This window comes from Cyrtonyx montezumae, unplaced genomic scaffold (assembly GCF_038088225.1).
Source record: "Cyrtonyx montezumae isolate F1298 unplaced genomic scaffold, pur_monq_1.0 scaffold_36, whole genome shotgun sequence".
Taxonomy (NCBI): Eukaryota; Metazoa; Chordata; class Aves; order Galliformes; family Odontophoridae; genus Cyrtonyx; species Cyrtonyx montezumae.
The window spans coordinates 1772460-1794016 of NW_027072041.1; the positions used below are offsets into that span (position 1 = coordinate 1772460).

General features: G+C 36.3%; 1 protein-coding gene across 6 annotated transcripts in view; it reads left to right on the top strand.

The window, feature by feature from the left end:
- BNC2 (basonuclin zinc finger protein 2) overlaps positions 1-21557 on the top strand; it is a 334359-nt gene that overhangs the window by 214453 nt on the left and 98349 nt on the right. For all 6 annotated transcript variants that reach the window (XM_065745616.1, XM_065745619.1, XM_065745615.1 and 3 more), the window contains 2 exons: positions 4857-4959; positions 19941-20176. In XM_065745616.1, coding sequence (XP_065601688.1) covers positions 4857-4959; positions 19941-20176 — 339 coding nt within the window. The remainder of the gene's footprint in view (positions 1-4856; positions 4960-19940; positions 20177-21557) is intronic.

Here is a 21557-nt window from a genome sequence, read left to right on the forward strand (position 1 = left end):
CTCTTTCTTCTCCCATGCTGTGATCCCTTTCACAAAAGCTTACTGCCTCCTACCTCTTGGAAGCTCTGCGAAACAGCCAGACAGATTGATTTTTCCATTAGTGCTATAGGCTGTTCCTATTAATATGTGAATAATATTTACTTGCTATATAATTAAATTGCCCAAACTATGCTAAATGAATATCCTTGGTCTGAGGGAAACCCACAGAAGTCAGGAATAACATCTCTCAATATTACCCATAGTAACTTATACAGAGGTGTAACAGGTCACATTCTTTATTAATAGGCAGTGTTCCTTCTTTCTGCATTGCATTCTTCATGAAGAAGATCTCAAAATGAGCAGCAGGATATTTCTGAATGTTTCAGGGTCAATTATAAAGCCATTAATTTATTCTAGTACATGAATATTTTGTTTTTAAACTGTAATAGTGTCTCCTTAAGATTTAAGGAAGCAGTGATGTAAATTATTCAAAACAATTCTGCTGCAATCCAATCCATTTCCTTCCCTGCTAATATAAAATTCACTCGAAGGACGCTGTGTTTTTGGTATAAATGCAAGAAATGTTATGATAGGAACTCCATGGAAGGGATGTATAAAAATATCTCAGAACTCGTATTATCTGCTGATCATTGATGCGATAGAACCTAGTGGCACCTTTCAAACAGCTGTAGGAAGTCATGCTGTACTGCATGCTTAAGGGCTTCAATGTGTAAGCTGTCATGTGAAAGCGCAGTTGCCTATCCCCTTGCACTTAGTGAGCTGGTATGTGCTGTTTCAGTATGTAAGGACATTGGTTTCTTTTCTTCTGTTTTCTGTCTGTCTTTCTTGGAGGAGTTTCTGAGGAAAACCGTAGACAGGAAAAATTTCTCTCCCTAGCACACACTGTGTAGCGCACATAGTGCCCCATTACATAAACCTTTTTAGCAATACATTCTGAAGGTAGGATTACACTGGGTGGCTTTTGGAAAGCCTGGCAGCATTCTTTCAGAAACACTTTTCTGGCTAAATTTTTGCTTTGCTACACCCTTGCATATTTGTACCTACTTTCCAACAGGTTCAAACAATGGCTACAATGTCTAACCACTGCTAACCAGCTCCAGGATCTTTTTACAGCCCTCCCCACCCTACCCCTGTCAAATTAAGGAGTAACAGATGTCCAACCACAGTTAATGTTGATCTGTGCTCCTACCTACCAGCACACCAGCTACTGTACTTCTGTCCTCTTCTACTTCAAAATCCTGCCACTGCAGACTGGAGGGACAACATTAAAATTTTGAATTTTAGGTTAACCTATGCTACCTTAATCTTTCACTGCTGTTCTTGCTTGTTCCTGAGCCTGCCATGGTGTCATAGCTTCACATACGCAAGGTAAATGCTACTGAAAAAAAAGTAGAAAGATATTGTTAATAATTCATATAATACATCCTTGCAAGGCTTAGTGCTTAAGTTGATTGCTTTTGTGAAGATCTTTAAGGACCAAGTGTTCTGTCACTTTGGTGAGCGTTAATGCTCTGTGTATCTAAAAGCATGCACTTCTCTTGGCATTTTACATCTCTCCACTGAGTTATGCTACTTTCATAGTGGATACAGTAGTGATCTTGGGTAGTGATCTGGGTTAACTGAGTACAGCGGAAAATGGAATATTTGGAATAAGGACTAAATTCTACATGAGATTTTCAGTGACCTCCACCTCTTAGGTTCCATTTACTCCAACAGCAGCTCTTTGATATCGTTGCATCTCATTATTGTTTAGGGAACGTAGGTGAAAAGGTTTATGGAGTGTTTTGACTAAGACATGGGCAACAGAGCATTTCCAATACCAAATGAGTGTTTTTCAATCTGTAGGGTCATTCTCATCACTAGCTGGCATGCATGGGATTCTCAGTGATGGGATGGGAAACTACTAATGCTGATTTACAACCTGAAATCAACATCTATAAGTGAGGCTAGGCTGAATTTTGGATAATATTTATTTCAGAGTTTCTCATGCCAATCCTTATTATTTCATAAATATAGCTCATTTTGAAGACATCCTATTTAGTTTCTTGAAGAACAGATTTTCATGTTTCTTGAAAGTTTGCATGAATTTAAGCATATGTATTAAAGATAAAAATCTTACTAGTTTATTAATGCCCTTCAACACTTTATGCCATCAAGATAGTGATAGTCTTTAACTCAGGGTAAAGAACCACGAAACTTGTAAACTTTTTTTTCTCCACCTCATAGTTTAGAATGGCTAAATGGATCCTTTTTGAGTGTGTGTAATAAAACCCACTCTTAGGCTGAAACATTGTATTTCAGGTTCAAGCTGAATCCAATCTTTACAGGCAACCTGTTAACCTCTAGGCAAGAAGCAGGTAGAGTTGTAATGGAAATGCTGATGAGCCTTAATAAAGCCACTCTACTGAATGATGTGATTTCATCTATATATGTGTTCATATGCTATGAGTATATTTCTCCCATTGCACTCACAAATGACATATGAATACATCAAATGCAGCAAATACAAACCACATCGGTGCAGAGATTTAAAAAGATGCTGAATATGATTAAACCTTTTATTCTAAAATAAGAATCCTATTTTGTAAGCCCTTCATTCCGTTTGCAGTACAATTAATTACTGAGTTCATTAATTAATGAACATATTAGAGAAAGAACACCATTACTGACCAGTGGAGACCTGATATATCACTGAGTCAATAAACTATTGAACATGAAGCAGGACCTTTCAGGAGAATTTTTTCCTCATAACCCACAAACACATATATTATTCTTGCACGATCAGCACTTCTTTGGTACCCTTATATTTCACATTACTAATTCTTTTAATCATGCATACATACCATGTTTTATAACCTAGCTAATAAGTAATTGTACAGGTGACATTGGGACTGAGACCCTGAAGTGTTAGGCATAATAGGATATTTTTCAACCCCCTGCAATGTTTTTGACAGTAAAAGAATGAAACAACATTTTGGATATGTAAAAATAAAGTTTTATTTGAAATTTAACAGAGGAATACACACTTCAAGTGGATGAATTAAGTATTAATGGTTTTATATGGCTGTATGATGCAGAAAAAATGTAAAGAGACAAGACATATCAAACAACTTCAAACTTTTAAAATTGTCAGTAACAAGGAGTTTAGCTTGATCAAGTTAATATTGATTGTAATTTTCTTTAAGTCGGTATAGTTAAGGTAATGCCTTTTTTTTTAATACAGATGGAGTGTTTATAAGGGCTGTTAATTGTTTCAAAGAGACGAGAGCATTCATAATTCTTCGATACCTCTGTGGCCATAGGATCCGAGCTTCCTTCCCCCACCTTAGCCCCTGAGTAAACATTGATTGCATCTACATCTATAAGATATCTTTTCCTGGCAGCTCTGGTAGTTACAGTAGATCATTAATCTGTGAATGATCAGAATAAGCCTCTGTCTCAGAAATCTCCAAGAAGATTACATCTAAATGCATGCTGTAGATTTATTAGTAGCAGTTCGAAGCGCTTGGGTCGTCTTCCACACTATTAAAACATGTAAGTCTGTTTCACATTAAAAAACTTCCATTCCATTTGTATTTGCTTTGGGTATCTTTTGAAACAGAGGGAAATGCACGTACTTTGAATACCACAGTAAAAGAATGACATAAAACTAGAGAGCATCCAAAGGAGGGCTACAAAGATGGTGAAGGGTCTGGAGGGGAAAACATATGGGAAGCAGCTGAGGTCCCTTGGTGTGTTCAGCCTCGGGCAGAGCAGGCTGAGGGGAGGCCTCATAGCGGCCGCTGCTCCCCACGAGAGGAGCGGAGGGGCTGCGCTAAGCTCTGCCCTCTGTTGACAGTGACAGAGCCCAAGGGATTGGCATGGAGCGGTGTTGAGTGAGGGTCAGATTGGGAGTTAGGGAAAGGTTCTTCATCAGAGGATGGTCAGGCAGTGGAATGGGCTCCCCAGAGAACTGTCATAGCACCAAGCTGCCAGAGTTCATGGAGTATTTGGACAACGTTTCTCAGGCATAGGATTTGATTTTTGGGTGGCCCTGTGTAGAGCCAAGAGTTGTACTTGATGATCCCTGTTGGTCCTTTCCACCTGAGGATATGCTGTTCTATGATTCTATGATACATTTGACAAATTCAGTGTTAAGAGATGAAGGGTTTGCCTTAGAAAAAAACAAAAATTTCAAGAGGAAAGTTATAATATGTACTATGATCTGATCCTATTTATTATATCAGCACTTTTCCCTATTTTAGGAACACATCAAATGTATAAGTAAATGTATAAATCACATAACTCATTATGATGTAGCACAGTTGCACCTTACGGGAACCTCAGCATGGAAACAATTTTTGGATACTATAATGGGGAAAGCACAGAGATATACAGTCTTATTTTTTTTATATTTTTCTTTCTTTGATTTATATTTGGTTTTAATTAAGCAAAAATGCTGCTATAGGAAGTCATCATATTTTCCTTCAGGAAATTGATTCCAAATCAGGAAGTTTTGTGGAACACCTACAGAACCCTTACTGTTGCACTTTGCTTTTTATTTTATTTTGTTTTGTTTTTTTGTCTTTGTTTGTTTCTAGAGGAAAGATGGATTATTTTAAAGACTTTAGGAATTTACTGATCGTCATGGAAAAAAAGAATAAGTTATTACTGAATAAGCATTTTGGCTTTCCTTGCTAGGGGATACTGACAAATGTTTTTCAAAGAAAATTAATCCCTTCTTAAAAGAATGAGCAATGCTTTGAGTGCTAGAAGGCTGATTGTTACTGTACAGTTAATACTGTTCTAGCTCTCACAACAAATTAGTACAAGAGAGGAGAAAGACATTAATATGTGTTTTCTGTTTCTTTTTCCAGGCCATCCGCTGTACACTGGTAAATTGCACATGTGAATGTTTTCAGCCAGGGAAGATTAACCTGAGAACCTGTGATCAGTGTAAACATGGCTGGGTGGCACACGGTAAGCAATGTCTGTTCTGGGCTGGTCTTCTCTATTCTGTTCTTAGTTCCTGGTCTCTGTAAACACTACAAACTGGAGTGACACAGACAGCAGTGAAATCTGTTTCTCTGTAAAGGCATGTGTGTATCCTCTGGCTTTCTGCAAGTGTATGTATACTTTTTTCACATCAATTTCTAGGATGGAAATAGAAGTATGGTAGGTTACTCTGGCAGTAGGTACCACTGGAGTTTAACAGCTTGTGTACAGCTCAAAAGTATATTCTAACTTCCAGGAAGTAATCTGGTTGTAGCAGAAAGGCAAATGGTTTGTAGTGTGGTTGCACAGCAGAGTTTATGTTGAAATTAGCATCAGCCAGTAAGTTGCTGAGCCCAATGGAAATTCAGATGTACTAATGTCAACCTTTCAGAGCCTGGATATCAGTAAAATTGATGTATCCTATTTGGCTCAATGAAATACTTGATCAGTAGGTTGAACCTCTCTTCCCTGTATTTAAGTAGATGAAAAAAGAACGGAAAGGTTCAAATACCCAGATCCTAAAAGGCAACAAAGCTTCGTAGGCCTTAGTTTTTATTTACACTCCACTATTTTCTATGTTTAGTTTCCTCTTTTCTTTGCAGTCTGGATTAAGATTTGTGTAAGAGAGAAAAACAGGGCCACACATAATTAGGAGAGAAGTAAGGAGAACACTTAGCATGGTTTAATTAAAAAACACGTGGAGGCTGGAGACTGTGGTGTATCCACTTCAGTTTTTGATCTTAACTGTTTTCCGGAATGTTGAGGACAACATTCAGTAATCTGAACAATTCACTGCACTGTATCACTCAGGTTTTAAAATGTCTGAATCGGGTTACTGTTCAGAAGTGATTTTCTTTAAGCCATTAACACTGCAGTTTCAGAAGCTATTCCTTGAATGCAAATAGAATTTCCTACTACATTACTTAAAGGGTTTCCTTCTGATTTTTATTAATGAATTTCAACACAGATCCTTGACACATGGGTAGTGCTTCTCTGAATATAATTATTGAAGAATTGGTGTTTCCAACAAGAAGTACCATGCTTATTCAGTTCTAATAAACTAGAATCATAATTACCCAAACAGATAAAAAATGGCAAAGACCTGCAATCTTCTCATGTTATAGTTGACTAATCTGTGCAGAGTTAATGCATGTTAGTAACTGCCATTAAAAATGCTGAAATTCTTGGAGTGAACAGAAAAGGCTAGAAAGCCCCCACAGTAATATTGCACCTAGCAGCTGCTGGCCTATGTTTGTTTTGTATATTTTTTCCTGTTTCTGTTGTCTTTCTCATATTTTTCTGCACCTGAAATGAGCAACACACTTCTTGAAAGGTTCCCTGCAAGTTCATTTTTTTCTGTTTGAAGATGCCAGAGTAGGATGTCAGTATATGAACAGATTCATCAGAGTATTTTTTCTGTGACAAGATAAATGATTTTGCTGGCAGTAGTTCAGCTTATAAAGTTTTGACCATGCACCCTTCTGCTATAGTGTTAGTCCTACTGCCGCTGTCTTTAAGGCTGATACCAAAAACTGCATAGAGTATGACAGCATTCTTAAGAGCTACTGTGTATAATAGGGAATAGGTTATTTCTAGAGTGAATGTCTGTATTTTTAAGGGATTCAGGTAAACTGTTCTGTTTTTTTTTTCAGCTGAACTGTTGCTTTCATATAGTCAGCTTGAATGAGATTCATTTTCTAAAAGAAAGGCTGAATGGTTTAAATTGGATAAACCATTTTCTAGACCTCAGGCAGGCAAACAGATGATTTCATGCATTTTTTCCTTCAATTTTTTAAGTGGTTAATATGCTTGGTGTAGTTCATATGGTAAAAAATAAAATCTTGTTAAACTGTTAATAGCAATTCTTTTTTTTTAGTACAATTGATTTTAGCACAAGCAATTTCTATTCTGTGGTCTTTAAATAGCGTAGGAGTAAGATGACTAAAAAATACTCAAGTCTTTCTTGATTGTTTAATATTTTCTTTCTCCTGATATTTTTGTTGTATTACAAGTAGTATATGCTACACTGTATGAATATAGTAACTATGCTTCACTAGCTTTGGCACAAAAAAGTCTGCTTACTTAGATTATATTGGAAACAATGCAAAAAACAAATCTTGTCACCCACTTTCCATACTAAATTTATCTTAGCCTACAAGAAAGGAAGCCAGGCTACAGTATAAAGATGTTGACATCATTAGCTTTACATTTTGTTTTGTATGTCATCTATGTCAGAATAACAGTGACTATGCTACCGGCAGAAACATTCTTATTATACCTGGTTCAGCTGATCAAAGACCCAAAGCAGTATCAATAGGAAATAGTCTCTACTCTTTGTAACCATTTTGCTTCAGTAAGGAGTGTTGAGATGGAATGCATCATAGTTCACTAAAACTAATAATGACATTAATTCTAGTTCTTTTAGTTTATCACAGGCTTTGCAGAGATTTCAAAAATGCACGATTTAATGTTTTAATTAAACCTGTCTGAAATAATATATCATATTGTATCATATTGTTTCCAAGAGAGTCAAGAAATGTGAAAATCTAGTTCTCTGTTTTACCCTCAGACTCACCACTGACAAAGGTCAATCAGATTTCAGCAGCATAATTTTAGATGTTTTTAGTACAATATGCATTCTCGGACCCCCTGAATTTCACAACATTCTATCTACTCTGCGTAGTGAATTATCCTTTGAATAATTTTTTTGTCTCCCTTCTCCTTACTTCTCTCAGAGCAATCTGGTCCTCAATTCTCTATTGATCTTCACTATCTTTTCTTCTGCATCATGCCAATCAGCCCATAGTACCTATGTGAGGTATACCTCTCACTATAAAATACATATTCTGCCATCTCCAGTCAGAGACTTCCCCAGGCCTTTTTCTGAGTAACTTTAGGATTAATTTCCTTTATGTTTCAAAAAATATACATTAACTCATAGATTTTCATGCACAAGACAAATGCATTAGCTTTTTCAATCTTAAAATCTGACACCATGTGAATGCTCATGATCAGAGTCTCAACATCTTTTATCTTGTGAAGGAAGTTTCCACATACCAGCATTTGTATTGCGCACATGCTAACTTGCTGTAAAGTAGACAAATGGCCAAAGCAATGGTCTCCAACAGAAGATGGAGATTGTGCTGTTGTAAGCCCAAATGTACGATGTGATCACAACTTCTTTCTGAATGGCAGAGTGGTAAATTCTACAGTTTTATGTGTGACGTTTCACGTAATGGAAAGGTGAAGTGAGAGAAAAGGAAAGGAAGGCAGAAGCAAGTAAATAAAGAAAAGAGAGAGAAATACTGTAGAAATGTTAGAAATTGCCTCTCTTACTTATTCTGAAGTAGCTGAAAGGACTTGAACTGGGAAAGCAGTTCAGATTTTAAATGTGTGCTATATGGGAATGAGAGAGAAAGGAAGAGGGGCACTATGTTGAAATAAAAACCAGCAGGGTTCTCATGTTTGTCACTGTCCAAAGTTGTTAAGTGAAAGAAGTCCAGGTTTGCATAGTCAAAGGTCACTTCTAACAAAACAAACCAAAAAAGCAAAACCAGAACATCTCTAGTCTCTAAGAACTGTCAGAAGGGCCACATTACTCTTGTCTTAGAAACTGGAGAGAGAATAGAGAAACAGCACTAAAAAGGGAAAGGGGAAATATAATCTTATTGATATTATGTGGTGGTTAAAATAGATGGATTATTTTTGTATTGTTCCATAATATTTTAGAAAGAGTCACAGCCTTAGCATACCAAACATATTTTTTATTTTGTTTTCAGCTTAGTTAATTCTATAAAATGCTTGAATATGTCCTGAGGACATGGAGTTTCAATACCAGGGGGGAGTTACAGACATTTTTGGCAAAGAAATTGTTTCATTGATAAAAAAGGCTAGCTCTTCATGGTTTTAAAGGCAAAACTATGTTACGTCTTGTCTGTCTTTTCTTGTATTTTACAGACAAAATCCTTCTAACCCATCTGTATTAACTTCCTTTTGACCCTGAAGAATGAGACATGTTTTTCATTAATCAGTTTCTTCCAGGAACCTTACCTTACTGGTAAACACTGTCTTTAATTCCCTCCTCTAGCTTGTGCCTTCCCTTTTCCTTCGTTTCAGCAGCAATTCCCAAAGTAGTCAAAGCAGCTCAAAGAAGATGCTGTCTATTATCTTGAGGGCACTTGGACCCACAAATCTGGTTTTAAAGTCTGCCATATAAGTAAGAATGATGTGGTGTAGGATTTGCCTTGGGTTACTCTGATTCTTAATGTAAGCCAAACTGAGGTAAAAAACAAGAGAAAATACCCAGGCATTAGGTATCAAAGAAAAAAGCATCATTTCAAAGATTTATTGGATGTAAGTAACAGAGAGGAAATGATTGCTCCAAGATCAAGTAAAAAGGATTTCTTTTCCATTTCTGTATTCAGTGTATGCTTGCATACTACATAGTCAAAGGTTTATTCCTTGTGCAAATTCAACATCCTCATGTGCTGAGGAGCACTTTCCTTGGGGGAAAACTGCAGTCCCTAAAACACAGATGTTCACACACATCTCCTTGTATTTCTTTCAGAGTCCATTCAAATCTTTTCTCCACTACCGTCAGGAAATCTTGATTCCTTACTCAGTCAGGAAGAGGTTAGATCTTGCTCGCATGAATCTTCTGGCTCATGGTCCTGTAATTGAAAATGCTAATGTCCCTTGGACACTGGCAGGTGACCTTAGTCCCAAACAGACATTAGGCAATCAACTAAGGACTACCCAAGAGCTTGATAAGCTCTAAGCAGAATCAGCCCATTCTAAAGCTAGAAAAAAGCACATTCTTTCTTGCTAGACTATACTATGTTCACATCCCAAAGTGAAGTCCTTTCTCATTGTGAACATTTTTTCTATGAAAGTCTTCTAAATCACTAGTGACATTTGACGTTTTGGAACTGGGATTGAAGCCATCAGATGAGGATTGGCAGCTCTCATTTTCAACCAACATAACACTGCAACAGTCAGATTGCTTTGTGTTGGTAACAAGTTTGAAGGTAACTTTTCTCAGCCCATTTTTAGCGTGCCATGACACTGTATTCCAAGTCTGCATGTCTATGCAGAATATATATATAATTGTAGAAAGACTTTTCCTACAAAGGCTGAATTCTGTGGCTGGGAATCCCCACCATATGTCTGGAGGGGCATCCTGCCCTCTAGATCTGTGTACCTGTGCTTGCCACCTTGCTGCAGGTATACTTTACAAAAAAGTGACTGTAAAAACAAACAATACTCTGCAATAGTTAAAAAAGGATTGACAGTATTTCTGCTTTTGTTCTCTCTTTTGTGGGGTATAATGTTTATTTCATGCATGTGCTAAGTAATTCAGATAGATACAAAGTTTTGGGCAAGAATAACTTATATCCAGAAATGAACAGTGTTTTGAGAATAAAATTAAAAATCTGATCACAGGTTTAAATTTTCTCTGCCCTTCCAATTCTGTTCATGGTAACATAAACTGAGAACATAATCTTTATTATCTAAGTCCTTTATCCATCTCCACTGTTGACTTATTTTTTGCAATTGTACTCCAGTTGCTTCCCACTACGTCAATTTTCCTGTCTCTGAAGTACATATAAGGCCATTTTTGTCACTATAATCTACGTAGACTAGCTTTAAAATGCCTGAAGAAGTTTAGAGAAGTTTAGTGTCAGAGAAGAGCAAGATACTATCATTCAGTGCCTCTGATTACCTGAAATGACTTTTTACAGAGACGGCTTCACCTCTTTATTGAACAAAATAACATGGGATAAAATGCTAGGTGATGTCTTGGATATCTTGTCCTCTCTTCCTAAGGAGAGAATCTATTAAGGAAAAACAAAATGTTATCTGCAAAAGAAACAATGATTTTTGTCATCACTTGGAATCCCTTTCTCCATAAATAGCAGAGGCAGCTTTTTTGAAAAGGTAGTCAGTGAAAGACTTGATCTTGCCCCATTCAGTGTCATGATGGAAAGTTCACTACATGGCACAGCATGAGCAAAGGGAGGAAAAAGTGTCTGGACATGGCTGCTTGATTCTCACATGAGCAGCATAAATCCTGTAGGACCTGAGGGTACAAATCACCAGCAGATTTCTGGGGCAGCAGTGGTGACACTGTTTCTGTGAAATGCATCCACAAGTCTCCAGCATATTTACGTGATAGTACCTGCATACTTGCCTCTTTTAACACCTATGCTACTGCACATGAACTGCAGTGATGTGCTACCCACTATATCATTTTATTGCACTTTATTACATCATAAATTTTTATATCTTCTTAACGATCCTACAAGAAGCTTAATTGTTTATAGGAACATCTTAATTAACTAGAGTTCACTAGGTTAAGCAGAACACAAATTGAAAGAGTTCTAAGTGAAACAAACCCTACCATTCCATTCCACATAGTTTCATATGGTTAAAATGGGATTTGACTGTGAGAATAAAAAATCCATACTGTTTTCAGATGCTAAAAACTAACGCTAATTTCATTGGTGACTTTACCTGAGATTTTTGTTATGCAAATGTGAAACTCAATGTAAAATAATAATAATAGTAATAATAATTAAAAAAACACTTTTTTTTTTAACTTCCTAGGAAGAAATTTGACTGTAGCACCATTATGAGGAAACTTGTCGCAAATTAATTTAGCAGACTTCAATTTCTCATTTCCTTCTTGATTTAGAAAAGATTATACAAGAAATGTATAATATGAGTTCCAAGGACCGCTCTAATTATGGTCTAATTGTTACAATCAAATTTTCTGAATAATATTTAGCAGAAGCTTTGTGAAATGGTTGCAGCATGTGAATCTTATTGCAATTCCTCACAAATGTCTTATTTCATTGAGGGACTGTGGTGAAGGGAAAGACTTGTTTTCAGTGTTAGAACTACTATGAACCTATCAAGGATGTGAATATCTTCAGCCTGAAGGAGTGGTGGAATGTTTCTCATTGTATGTACAGATCATTCAAGTTGACAGAGCCCTCAGTAAGCTAATTTAAGATTTTCCTTTCAGTAGGAGTCTGCACCAGGCAATTTCCATAAATCCCTTCCAACACAGACTTTTCTGTAAGCCAGCCTGTGAATCAGAATGTAATTTGGGGTGCATTTATATTAAAATGGAAATCCTCCAATTCCAGACCACCAATCTAGGTCTCCAAATGTGCTGCTGTCATAATATATACAGCATGTCAACCAAATAGTGTTAGTCTAATTAAAATACATTTTGGCCCCAATTTCACCATTATTAAGTAGAGATCCTTACAAAGGTGTTAACGGTTGATAGGAAAGAGGCATTAGAGTTTAAAGATTAAGAGACAGGAAAGATCAAATGTAAAGGCTAGCCAAGGTAATAGTAGTACACAGTCAGTCCCTGTGTCAAGGAGCATCAGGAGTGGAGATGTCCAGCAAGGGGGTATGAACTAGGAGTCCAGAAAACTGCAGCACTGGCCTACTTGTACTGATGGACACAGTGCCCAGTGTGTAAAGCCAGGTGCTGGTAGTAGAATATATCTAAGCCTGAGGCATAGTGTGGGAACAAGTCAGCTCAAGGGCGCATGCAAGGACGCCAGTAATGAGCAAGAAGGTGGAGTCAGAGACAGTGTTGAAGACCAGAGTGTGAGAGTCATCCAGAAAACACACATAAGGTATTGCTTACTTCAGGAGTGAAGTGAAGGTCGCAGCTGGAGTGTAAGGAGGAGTTTTGGACCCATAGAGTGCAGTTGCAGGGTGATGTCTGGAGAGTATGGCCAGCACAGTAATGGTTAGAGCTTCTGTCTCTAGTAGAGATGATAGATGGTATTGACACACAAAAGAGCAGCTGTATGCTGGGACCCTCCAGTAATTCATCTATGTCAGGGTAATCATCAGTTCTGAAGTCCTCTTTCACACATGCAGAAATCTTCACTGTGAGAGAGGACTGCAGGTGCAAGTCCTGAAGAAGAGAACTGGCTGTGTCTCATCTTCCTTATCATGGTGTCCATAGTCATGTGTCTTCTTTTATGCAGTGTGACCTCAGGTAGTGACTAGTAGCCCAGATGTTTTTCTGGGGACTCAGAATGAAGGTTCTTATTGCTTGTTCATTTGGACACATCAGTTCCCAACAAAGAGGAGCCTGCTACCTTATTTATTTGAGGGTCAATTCCACGTTTTTAAAATGGTTCTTGAATGTAGATGCAACCGCATAGAGTCAGTTCTAACTTTCACTTTACTGAAAGATATAAGAGGAGTTGTTGTGGATTGCATTTTTTTTCCCTGTAACCATGTTTTGTACTGTCAAAAAAAAAAGGTTTTTTTTTTTTGGTTGGTTGGTTGTTTCTATTATTCTATTCTATTCTATTCTATTCTATTCTATTCTATTCTATTCTATTCTATTCTATTCTATTCTATTCTATTCTATTCTATTCTATTCTATTCTATTCTATTCTATTCTATTCTATTCTATTCTATTCTTTTTTGTTGTTGGTTTTATTTTCATATAGAATAAAAAAATAAAAGAAGACACCTGCTTGGCTAGCAGGAGCTGGCCTGGGAGGGTGTTTTCACATCAGGCCAAAAGTGACCAGAACAGGGCTCCTTTAAAAAAAAAAAAGAGAAATCAGGATTTTTTTTTCCTCCTATTTCATGTGAGCATTGGCAGGAACTCTGACAAGCAGTTCTTCATATTTTATTATGTTCTTGTCTGGCAGAATCTCTGTCAGGCAAAAACCTTGTCAGCGGAAAACCTGTCGTAGGATCAGAGGAGACAAAAACAGGTGTCACAGAGGCAGTCAAAACTGAAGGGAAAAAAAGATTAGGCTAAAGAGAGAAAGGCAGACAATTACATTAATGCCATTGCTTTTATCTCATAGATGTGTGTTATTATCTCGGGGTGCTGAGTGCGCAATTGCCTCAAAGAAAAGTAGACAGGAGACAAGGGGAAACTTGATAGTTATTAACTGAAGAGGCAGTGTGTCAAAGCTGGATGGGGTTCAAAGTTTTGCAAAGGGATAAAAAAAATTGCAGACGGCAAGCAATGTCTGTGAACAAACTATAGTTCTGCTTTTGGCTACATAAAACTAGTAACAATCTAAGTGTTTCAACTTGGAATCAGATCATAGACAGGAAAATTAATGAAAGATTTCATTCAAACCTTTTTTAATAACATTTGTTTTGCGTACATGCAACTGAAGTGTTGGTTCGCTTTTTTTTTTTTTTTTTTGATGTTGCAAAAATGTCATTAGAGCATGAGACGTGGTAGGGCATGGAGACATTTATCAGTTCAGTTGCTGTGTTGTTTGGGTTTGAAATACCTATTATCAACACATGTTTAATTTTAAAAAGCAATTAAGTGTCCTTTTATTAAGTGTGAACATCTGTACATGCTAGCTGTAAATTAGGAGATCACATATGTGTTCCTCTGTCAGAGACTAAATGCATTTAGCAAATGGTTACTATTATTAGCTCTTAAGTACAGTAAACAGTAGATGGAAATGTTCTTGCCTGTGTATCAGAATATGTGCTCTTTCCTCACCTTCCATCATTTCTTGAAACTTAGTGATTTTTCATCTACAATGTGGATAAAACTGTTAAAGGAATAAAGACAGGGTAAAAAGGAATCACCAAAGGATGCTATGTTAGATGGAGCAGGATATTCATCCACCCTTACAAATGCTAGTGTACCCCTTTCTGTGCTTATGCCAAGGGATGAATAGGATAATTTCCTGCACAAGACAGTGAGTATTTGAGTTGTTCAGTGGGCACTGGCAAGATTACTTGTCTTTGGTCATCTTCTTAGCACACTTCTGAGGAATTTTATTTTTTTATTTTTTTCACTGCAGTAGTGTCCCTCCAGCATTCCGTCGATCACAGGCTACTTTTTTTTCCTTAAAGGATCTGCTACTTTTTTCTCTGTGGCATGGAAGGAAGAAAATCTTGAGCTCTGAAAAATGTAAAGCTGTCTGTGTTCACCAGCAAAACCAACAACAAACTAAAATGTCCTGCAATGCCATTAATAGTACTATATCTGTTTTACCATGTTCAGCATGCCATACTGTTACTATAGTATTATGATTTAAAATTTTAATGATGGGTTGTATATTTAATCTGTACCAATTTCATATTCCCTTACTGAAGAAAGTGGCCTACTTATTTCGATTAAAAATGTCTGAGAAACACTTGGTTGTTGCTTGGAGACAGACAACAGAAAATTTCTTTTTTATGTTCCTATTGACCCTTGAACCCTAGTAATCTAGAAGGATGATAGTGTTTTTAAAATTATGTATTAAAAATTAAAATTATATATGTGTGTATACATTAAGACTGTGTCCTTTCTATGTATATTAAGAGCTTGCAACAAAATCTAGAGTGGGAATATTGCTTAGGCCAAATTTGGAACTGAAATGTAGTACAGTTAATAATAACCAGTAGTACACTGTAACATACTGACACTCTTCAGTGTTGCTCTGAGATACACAGCCAGGGAGATCAGCTGAGAATAAGGATTTTCACTACACCTTTTCACCCCTCCCCAGAAACCTAAATATTTATCCAACAAGAATAGAAAGGTGTATATACATTACCAACTCCAACTTCATCAGAAGTAGGATATTTAAAACTCTTTTATACTCAGTAAAGGCAAAATGTCACACTTTTGCTTTACCAACACAAAAAGCAGCATGAATCCTTTAAAGTACAAAATTAATCAGTGTCTACTTGTATTTCTTGTACATAAAAAAAATGGCTTTTAATTTGGATGACCTTGTTGAAGGACAGGGTCCTAGGTCAGCTTGCATAGCTGAGCCTATGAACTGGTCATAGTGTTGATAAAATAAAGGATTTAGTCTTTATTTTTTTATAAGTGCTTTAGCCTTACTTTAATATATGTTTTATTCACTTAATTTCCTTTAATGCACAGCACCCCGAAGCTCAAATAAAATATAAAAGTAAAGTAAATCCCTCCTCCTGGTCTTATTACAGCTTAAAGTTTTAAGTCAGGTAGCTAACTTGGGTGCTTAAAATAACTGAGACAATGCTCCTGTGAAGTGTGTAGTTATCAGTATCCTCTGCTCCGTTATATGCTCTAAACAATTCTATGATTTTGTGATAACCATGTCTTTCTGGAAAAGGGAATACAGGAAAGCTGAATTTGCAATTGGTTTAGTTTGACCTTTTGCTACCTGGACTCTGCGCTCAGAAAAAATGAGACTTATTGTTTCAGCTTCCACTAGTACCCATGTAGAAATCTCCAGCAATGACAAACTGAAACTCAGTGAAACCCTGAAGACAGGAATATTCACTCCTTCGAGGTCTTAGGGTTATTTGGCTGTGTACTGTTTGCAAAAATTTGAGTGTTGATGGTAGCGCTTCAGGACCAAGATACAAGTAGGGTCTACCTCTGTTACCTCAGCAACAGATCAAAAGCCTGAAGGTTGTGCACGCGTATAACATGTCAATGTGTTGGTACAAAAGGATGTATCTCTGAAGTACATCTCACTGCATCTTCTGTGACTTCTTAAAATTGCTGTCTGCAGCAGTGAAATCACAATAGGAGTTTAAGACTTCAACGCAGAAAGAAAAATAGTTGTCTAGGAATGGCAAGGAAAATCCAGAACCAAATCCTAAATGGACATATATCTTCTAAAATCTGTGGTTAATACAGATCATGTAAGGATTATGGGGCATCTTCAGTACTTAAGAATTATGTGAAAAAAACATGAAGTAAAGATTCCTAATTCCTAACCTAATAATGCAGTTAGTAATTTTCAGATGTTGAAGGCAGTCTTGTATATCCATTTCTTTATGACCTTTTTTGTTCCCTTTTTCTTTCAGTAGTTAACATTTCTGAAACAAGGATCTGCAATACTGCTTCACAAAAAGTTGTGGCAGAACACAAGGGCTTCTTTAGGCTGCTCCCTGAACGATTAAAAGATTTTCTTCCTGTGTTGGTGAACACCTTTCTGTTCAGATTTAGGCTAGTGCTAAGAATTGAACTGGGCTGTTGAAAGGCAGTTCCATTAATTGAAGCATCTAGCGGAACCCATCATAGTTAGACAGTACAGGTTGCGACAAAAAAGTCACAAACATGTTCAGACTTTTCAGGGTGAAATTTTGAGCCCACTGAGAATCTAAATATGAGTAATACCTCATGCAGCACCAGGAAGGGATGTATAATGATGTTCAGTCAGTGAGATCTGCTTAATAAGGACACATCGGTTTATGTCATTTTTCAGGTATGATAAAGCTCATTCTTTTTTATAGCATGTTTCATCTTGAAGTCTCCTAAGGACTTATGAAATCATACAGAGCTGTGGATAATGTTGAATATGTTCACCTGTGAAACACAATACTGTTCATTAGCATATAGGAATCAAACCAATAGTTCAGAACTGGAAATTGTGAGGAGAGCCTTATATACGTAAAATAAGATGGGCAGTTCAGGACAGCAGAATTGAACTGTCTACTCTCACATTTGACTTAACGTTAATACTCTCGTTGTTGCAGAAATAGCAATGAAATGCAGGTCCTCTTTATTTTTATTTATTTTTATTTCTTATCTAAAGGAGCAGGTGGCCTCTTTCATCCTCATAAAATGGTAACATTGCTTTGCTAATTATGCTAGAGAAGAAATCAAGAGTACTGCAGAATAAAACCTCAACTATTTCCTTAGCTATCTCTTAAAGAAAGAAGAAGAAAAAAGAATGACTGTGAAAAATTTCATTTTCCTGCCAGGTGCAAGAGTTTTCAATAATCAGTGATCCATAAGAACTTCCCTATTTTGGCATAAATGAATCTCATTTCACTTCAAACTTCTTTTTCTTCTTCTTCTTCTTCTTTTTTTTTTTTTTTTGCCCGTAGCATGGGGTCTGTCTTTATGTACACATACATGCAAAAATATATGCTTTGTTGTGTTGTAAATTATATGCTTCAGTGCATACACTGACTTGTCCTTTAAAAGAATAAAACACACTGCTTTTATTTGTTTATTATATAATGTGCAGAATAAACCCACAAATCTAAACTGGAGATCATTTCACTGTCACTGGGAATGTTAATCTAACACATGACTAGTTCTTATTTTTTGTGCATAAGTCTTTAGAGAATCAGATGTCTATAGATAATATTACTTGAAAACAGATGTTTTTGATAAATGGAGTAGTACGGGACATCTTGTAAAAATTTTTGTTTTTTGTTCAACCAGTGCACACAGTCATTTAGAGAAACCTTTTTTATTATTTCTTTTCTTCTTTTCTACTGTATCTTGATCTTTTTTAGGCCATTATTCTCAGAGTGGTCTCATTACATGAAGTGGGTAATTGTCCACAGAGTTTTGTGACCTCATTCTAGCTATTAGCTTTATGATCCAGTCAGTAGTGTTTAGATACAGACATCTTGCCATCAATCTGACAAGAGCCAAGCTAGAATCATCATCTTAAAAAAATTAAGGAAGCTAGATTTCTTCTTTAGGTGAAAGAACTTGCTTTTCCTCAGTGTAGGCATAAGATAAAAGGAAGCAAACTCACTCAAGTACTTATACATACAGACCTGCATACCTACATCTCAATCTATACAACAGCAAAATTAATTTTCTGGATTTTTCTAAGTAGTTTGAAGACATATCTGTTACAGTTGTACCAAAATAGCCATGTTCCATGTTCCAAAAAAAAAGTAAATAAATAAATAAATAAGAAGAAAGAAAAGAAACAAAGGTATAACAAAAGAAATTGTACAAAAAAAAAAAGGTAAAAGAAAATGTAGGAAAGTATTTTTCCTGTTTATGCTTCAATCAAGTCCCATTCATTAGAACTTGTAAATAAATCATTCCCATATCATGAAGCCCATATAGCGTAAGTGCTTTGGAAAGAAGTCCTTTTGGAAGAATAATTCCATTCTTCACATTCTGCAGTATAAATGTCCCGTAGAGATACATAGGACTGCAGTCCCTGGGCTTGCCAATTCCTTATCTTTTTTGAAAGTTAAATTAATATTTAAAGCTATTTATTCAAAATTGACTTAACCACTAGAATAGGAAAGATCAGACAAATCAGTTGCAAGAAATGAAGTATAAGGAAAGCAGAACTCTTTGACAAAGTATTCCTTGGAGTAAATGTGTTGAATGAAGCCAGCGAGTAAATGATAAGGGCCTTTGCGGTCTGGATGTAAGAAAGCAATTTATCAAGAGTACATGAACTCTCTAGTGACCAAAAGCCAAAAAGAAACCAAAGTACATGAGAAGTCCCTATATGATTATTTTAAATGCTCAGAAAAAAATTGTTAAAAATAAATAAATAAAAAAATAAAAAGCAGTCAGGTGCTGCAACATGCTCTGTAAAATGGAAAAAGAAATTACATGTAAACAGATACAAAATATTACATGTAATGTCATTTATAGTTCCTTAATGTTTTACTTCATAAGGGGTTAAGAATTATCTGCATCCTGCAAATCTCCTCTCCCCTCTTCTCAAATTAGTCATGTTGCAGTGAATAATATGAAATTCATAGTAAATAACACAACAAACCAATGTATACTACTTAGTAAATGAATCAAGTAGCAGTGAATTCATGGTAACTCACAGGGCTAAGTTTTTAACATTTTTAAAAGGCAGAGGTTCAGGATATGCCTGTTTTCTTTTATACTTTCTAAGTCTCAAATCTTTAATGGTCCTAGTCAATTCTGTGAAGCTCCAGTCTTAGTCTTCAGTTAATCATTAATTTTTCATAATATCTTTTAAATTGATGAGTAACTTAGTCTCAGAGACTCAGCTATACACCGTTTTGCTGTATGGTTAAAAGTTAATTAGTGCCCCTTGGATGTTGGGGCTATTTTGGAGTGTATCTGTGGTAAAGAATCATCCAGGTGAATGTTTCTGTAGAAAATAAGCACATCTACTGGATCTGATGGGATTAGATAATTCTTTGGGATTATTTTCTTGCTTTTCTATTATCTCTTCCCTTATACTTAATTCCTTTTCTTTCAGCCTTGGACAAGCTTAGTACTCAGCACCTCTACCATCCAACCCAAGTGGAGATTGTGCAGTCCAATGTTGTGTTTGACATCAGCAGCCTGATGCTTTACGGTACCCAGGCTGTGCCTGTGAGACTGAAGATACTACTTGATCGACTCTTCAGTGTACTGAAGCAAGAAGAGGTGTTGCATATTCTGCACGGCTTAGGCTGGACACTTAGAGACTACGTTCGAGGCTACATCCTTCAGGTAGGAAATAAAATAAAGCTTGTTAACAAACCCATTTAAATGGCAATTTTTTAATGCAGAAATATTGTCTGCGCACCTGAAAGACCAGAAAAATGTTAAACACATTTAGTGTGCTGTCTTGAAGACTAGTAATGATTTTGGAAAACTGAAAAATTTGATTTTTACCTAAGCTAAAAATATGTATTTTCTGTTGTACTGTAGTGTGCATTTGTACTTGCTTACACTTATTGTAGGAAATGCCTCGAATACTGCAAATACTGAGGTTAGCTAACTGCAAGGCTGACTTGGTCATCTAAGGCAACTGGCATATTTTCAAGGGCTACTGTTCAGTTTAAGAAAGCAAGATCATAATCAGCAACTATTTCCTCCTTTTTTTAATTTCCTTCTTTAGCATTATACCAAATAAGTGGTAGTGAGAGTGAATGAGGGTGAAAATGGTGAGTTTGTTAAGAGGTGTCCCTATAATACGAGCTATCAACAGGAAAATCCTATTTATAACCCAGTTTTTAAAAAGATGGCTTTAAACCATGTTTTACATGTGGACTGGTTGAGGTAAATTACTCAAACAAAAGTCAAATTTATAAGGACACAAAATGGGGGCAATATGTCCAGGAATATATGTAGCTGCTTACCTGAAAAATCATACTGTCCTCTGGATTCAGAAGTGAATTATTACATTTTGCAAGACTATTTGACTGAGAATTGTAATAGTACATATTTCTGAGTGCTTAATTACTACTGACTATGGAATCTCTGCATCTTCTAGAAGTCAGTCTGCTATTGAAGTAAATTTTAGTTTCTGATTAATTCTTTACTTTCATAGATAGTGAAAGTTTGCTTGGCATTATACAGAAAACATGGGAATTTTTCTTCCCAAACTGTGGAATTCTGACTGTATTTTTAAATTCCTCTTCAGTTTCCTGTATTCTGTGTGAAAGAATTAGCTCTACTTAAATATGTGGGAACTTTAATATTCTGTTCTTGGGTATTTTCTTAATTGCTCTATAGATAGACTTTTCAGAAAAGTGTTCTGAATTGTTGAACAGTCGTAAAGAAAGAGCAATAAAAATGCTATTATTATTGCAATGAGATCCTGCTATTAAGAGACATACAAAAGTTGAGTTCTTTAATGTTTTAGAAATCTCTCAGGCACTGGCATCTATTTTATAAAAGCTAAATGTTATCCATTTGTACATTATACATATATATTTTTTCTTCTGTTGCCAGAAACACTGGCTGGATGGCCAGGCCCAAAGGTTTGTGATCAGTGGAGTCAAATCCAGTTGGCAGCCAGTCATGAGTGGTGCCTCCCAGGGCTCAGTACCGGTGTTACTCCTATTCAGCATCTTTATCAATGATCTTGATAAGGGGATTAAGTGCA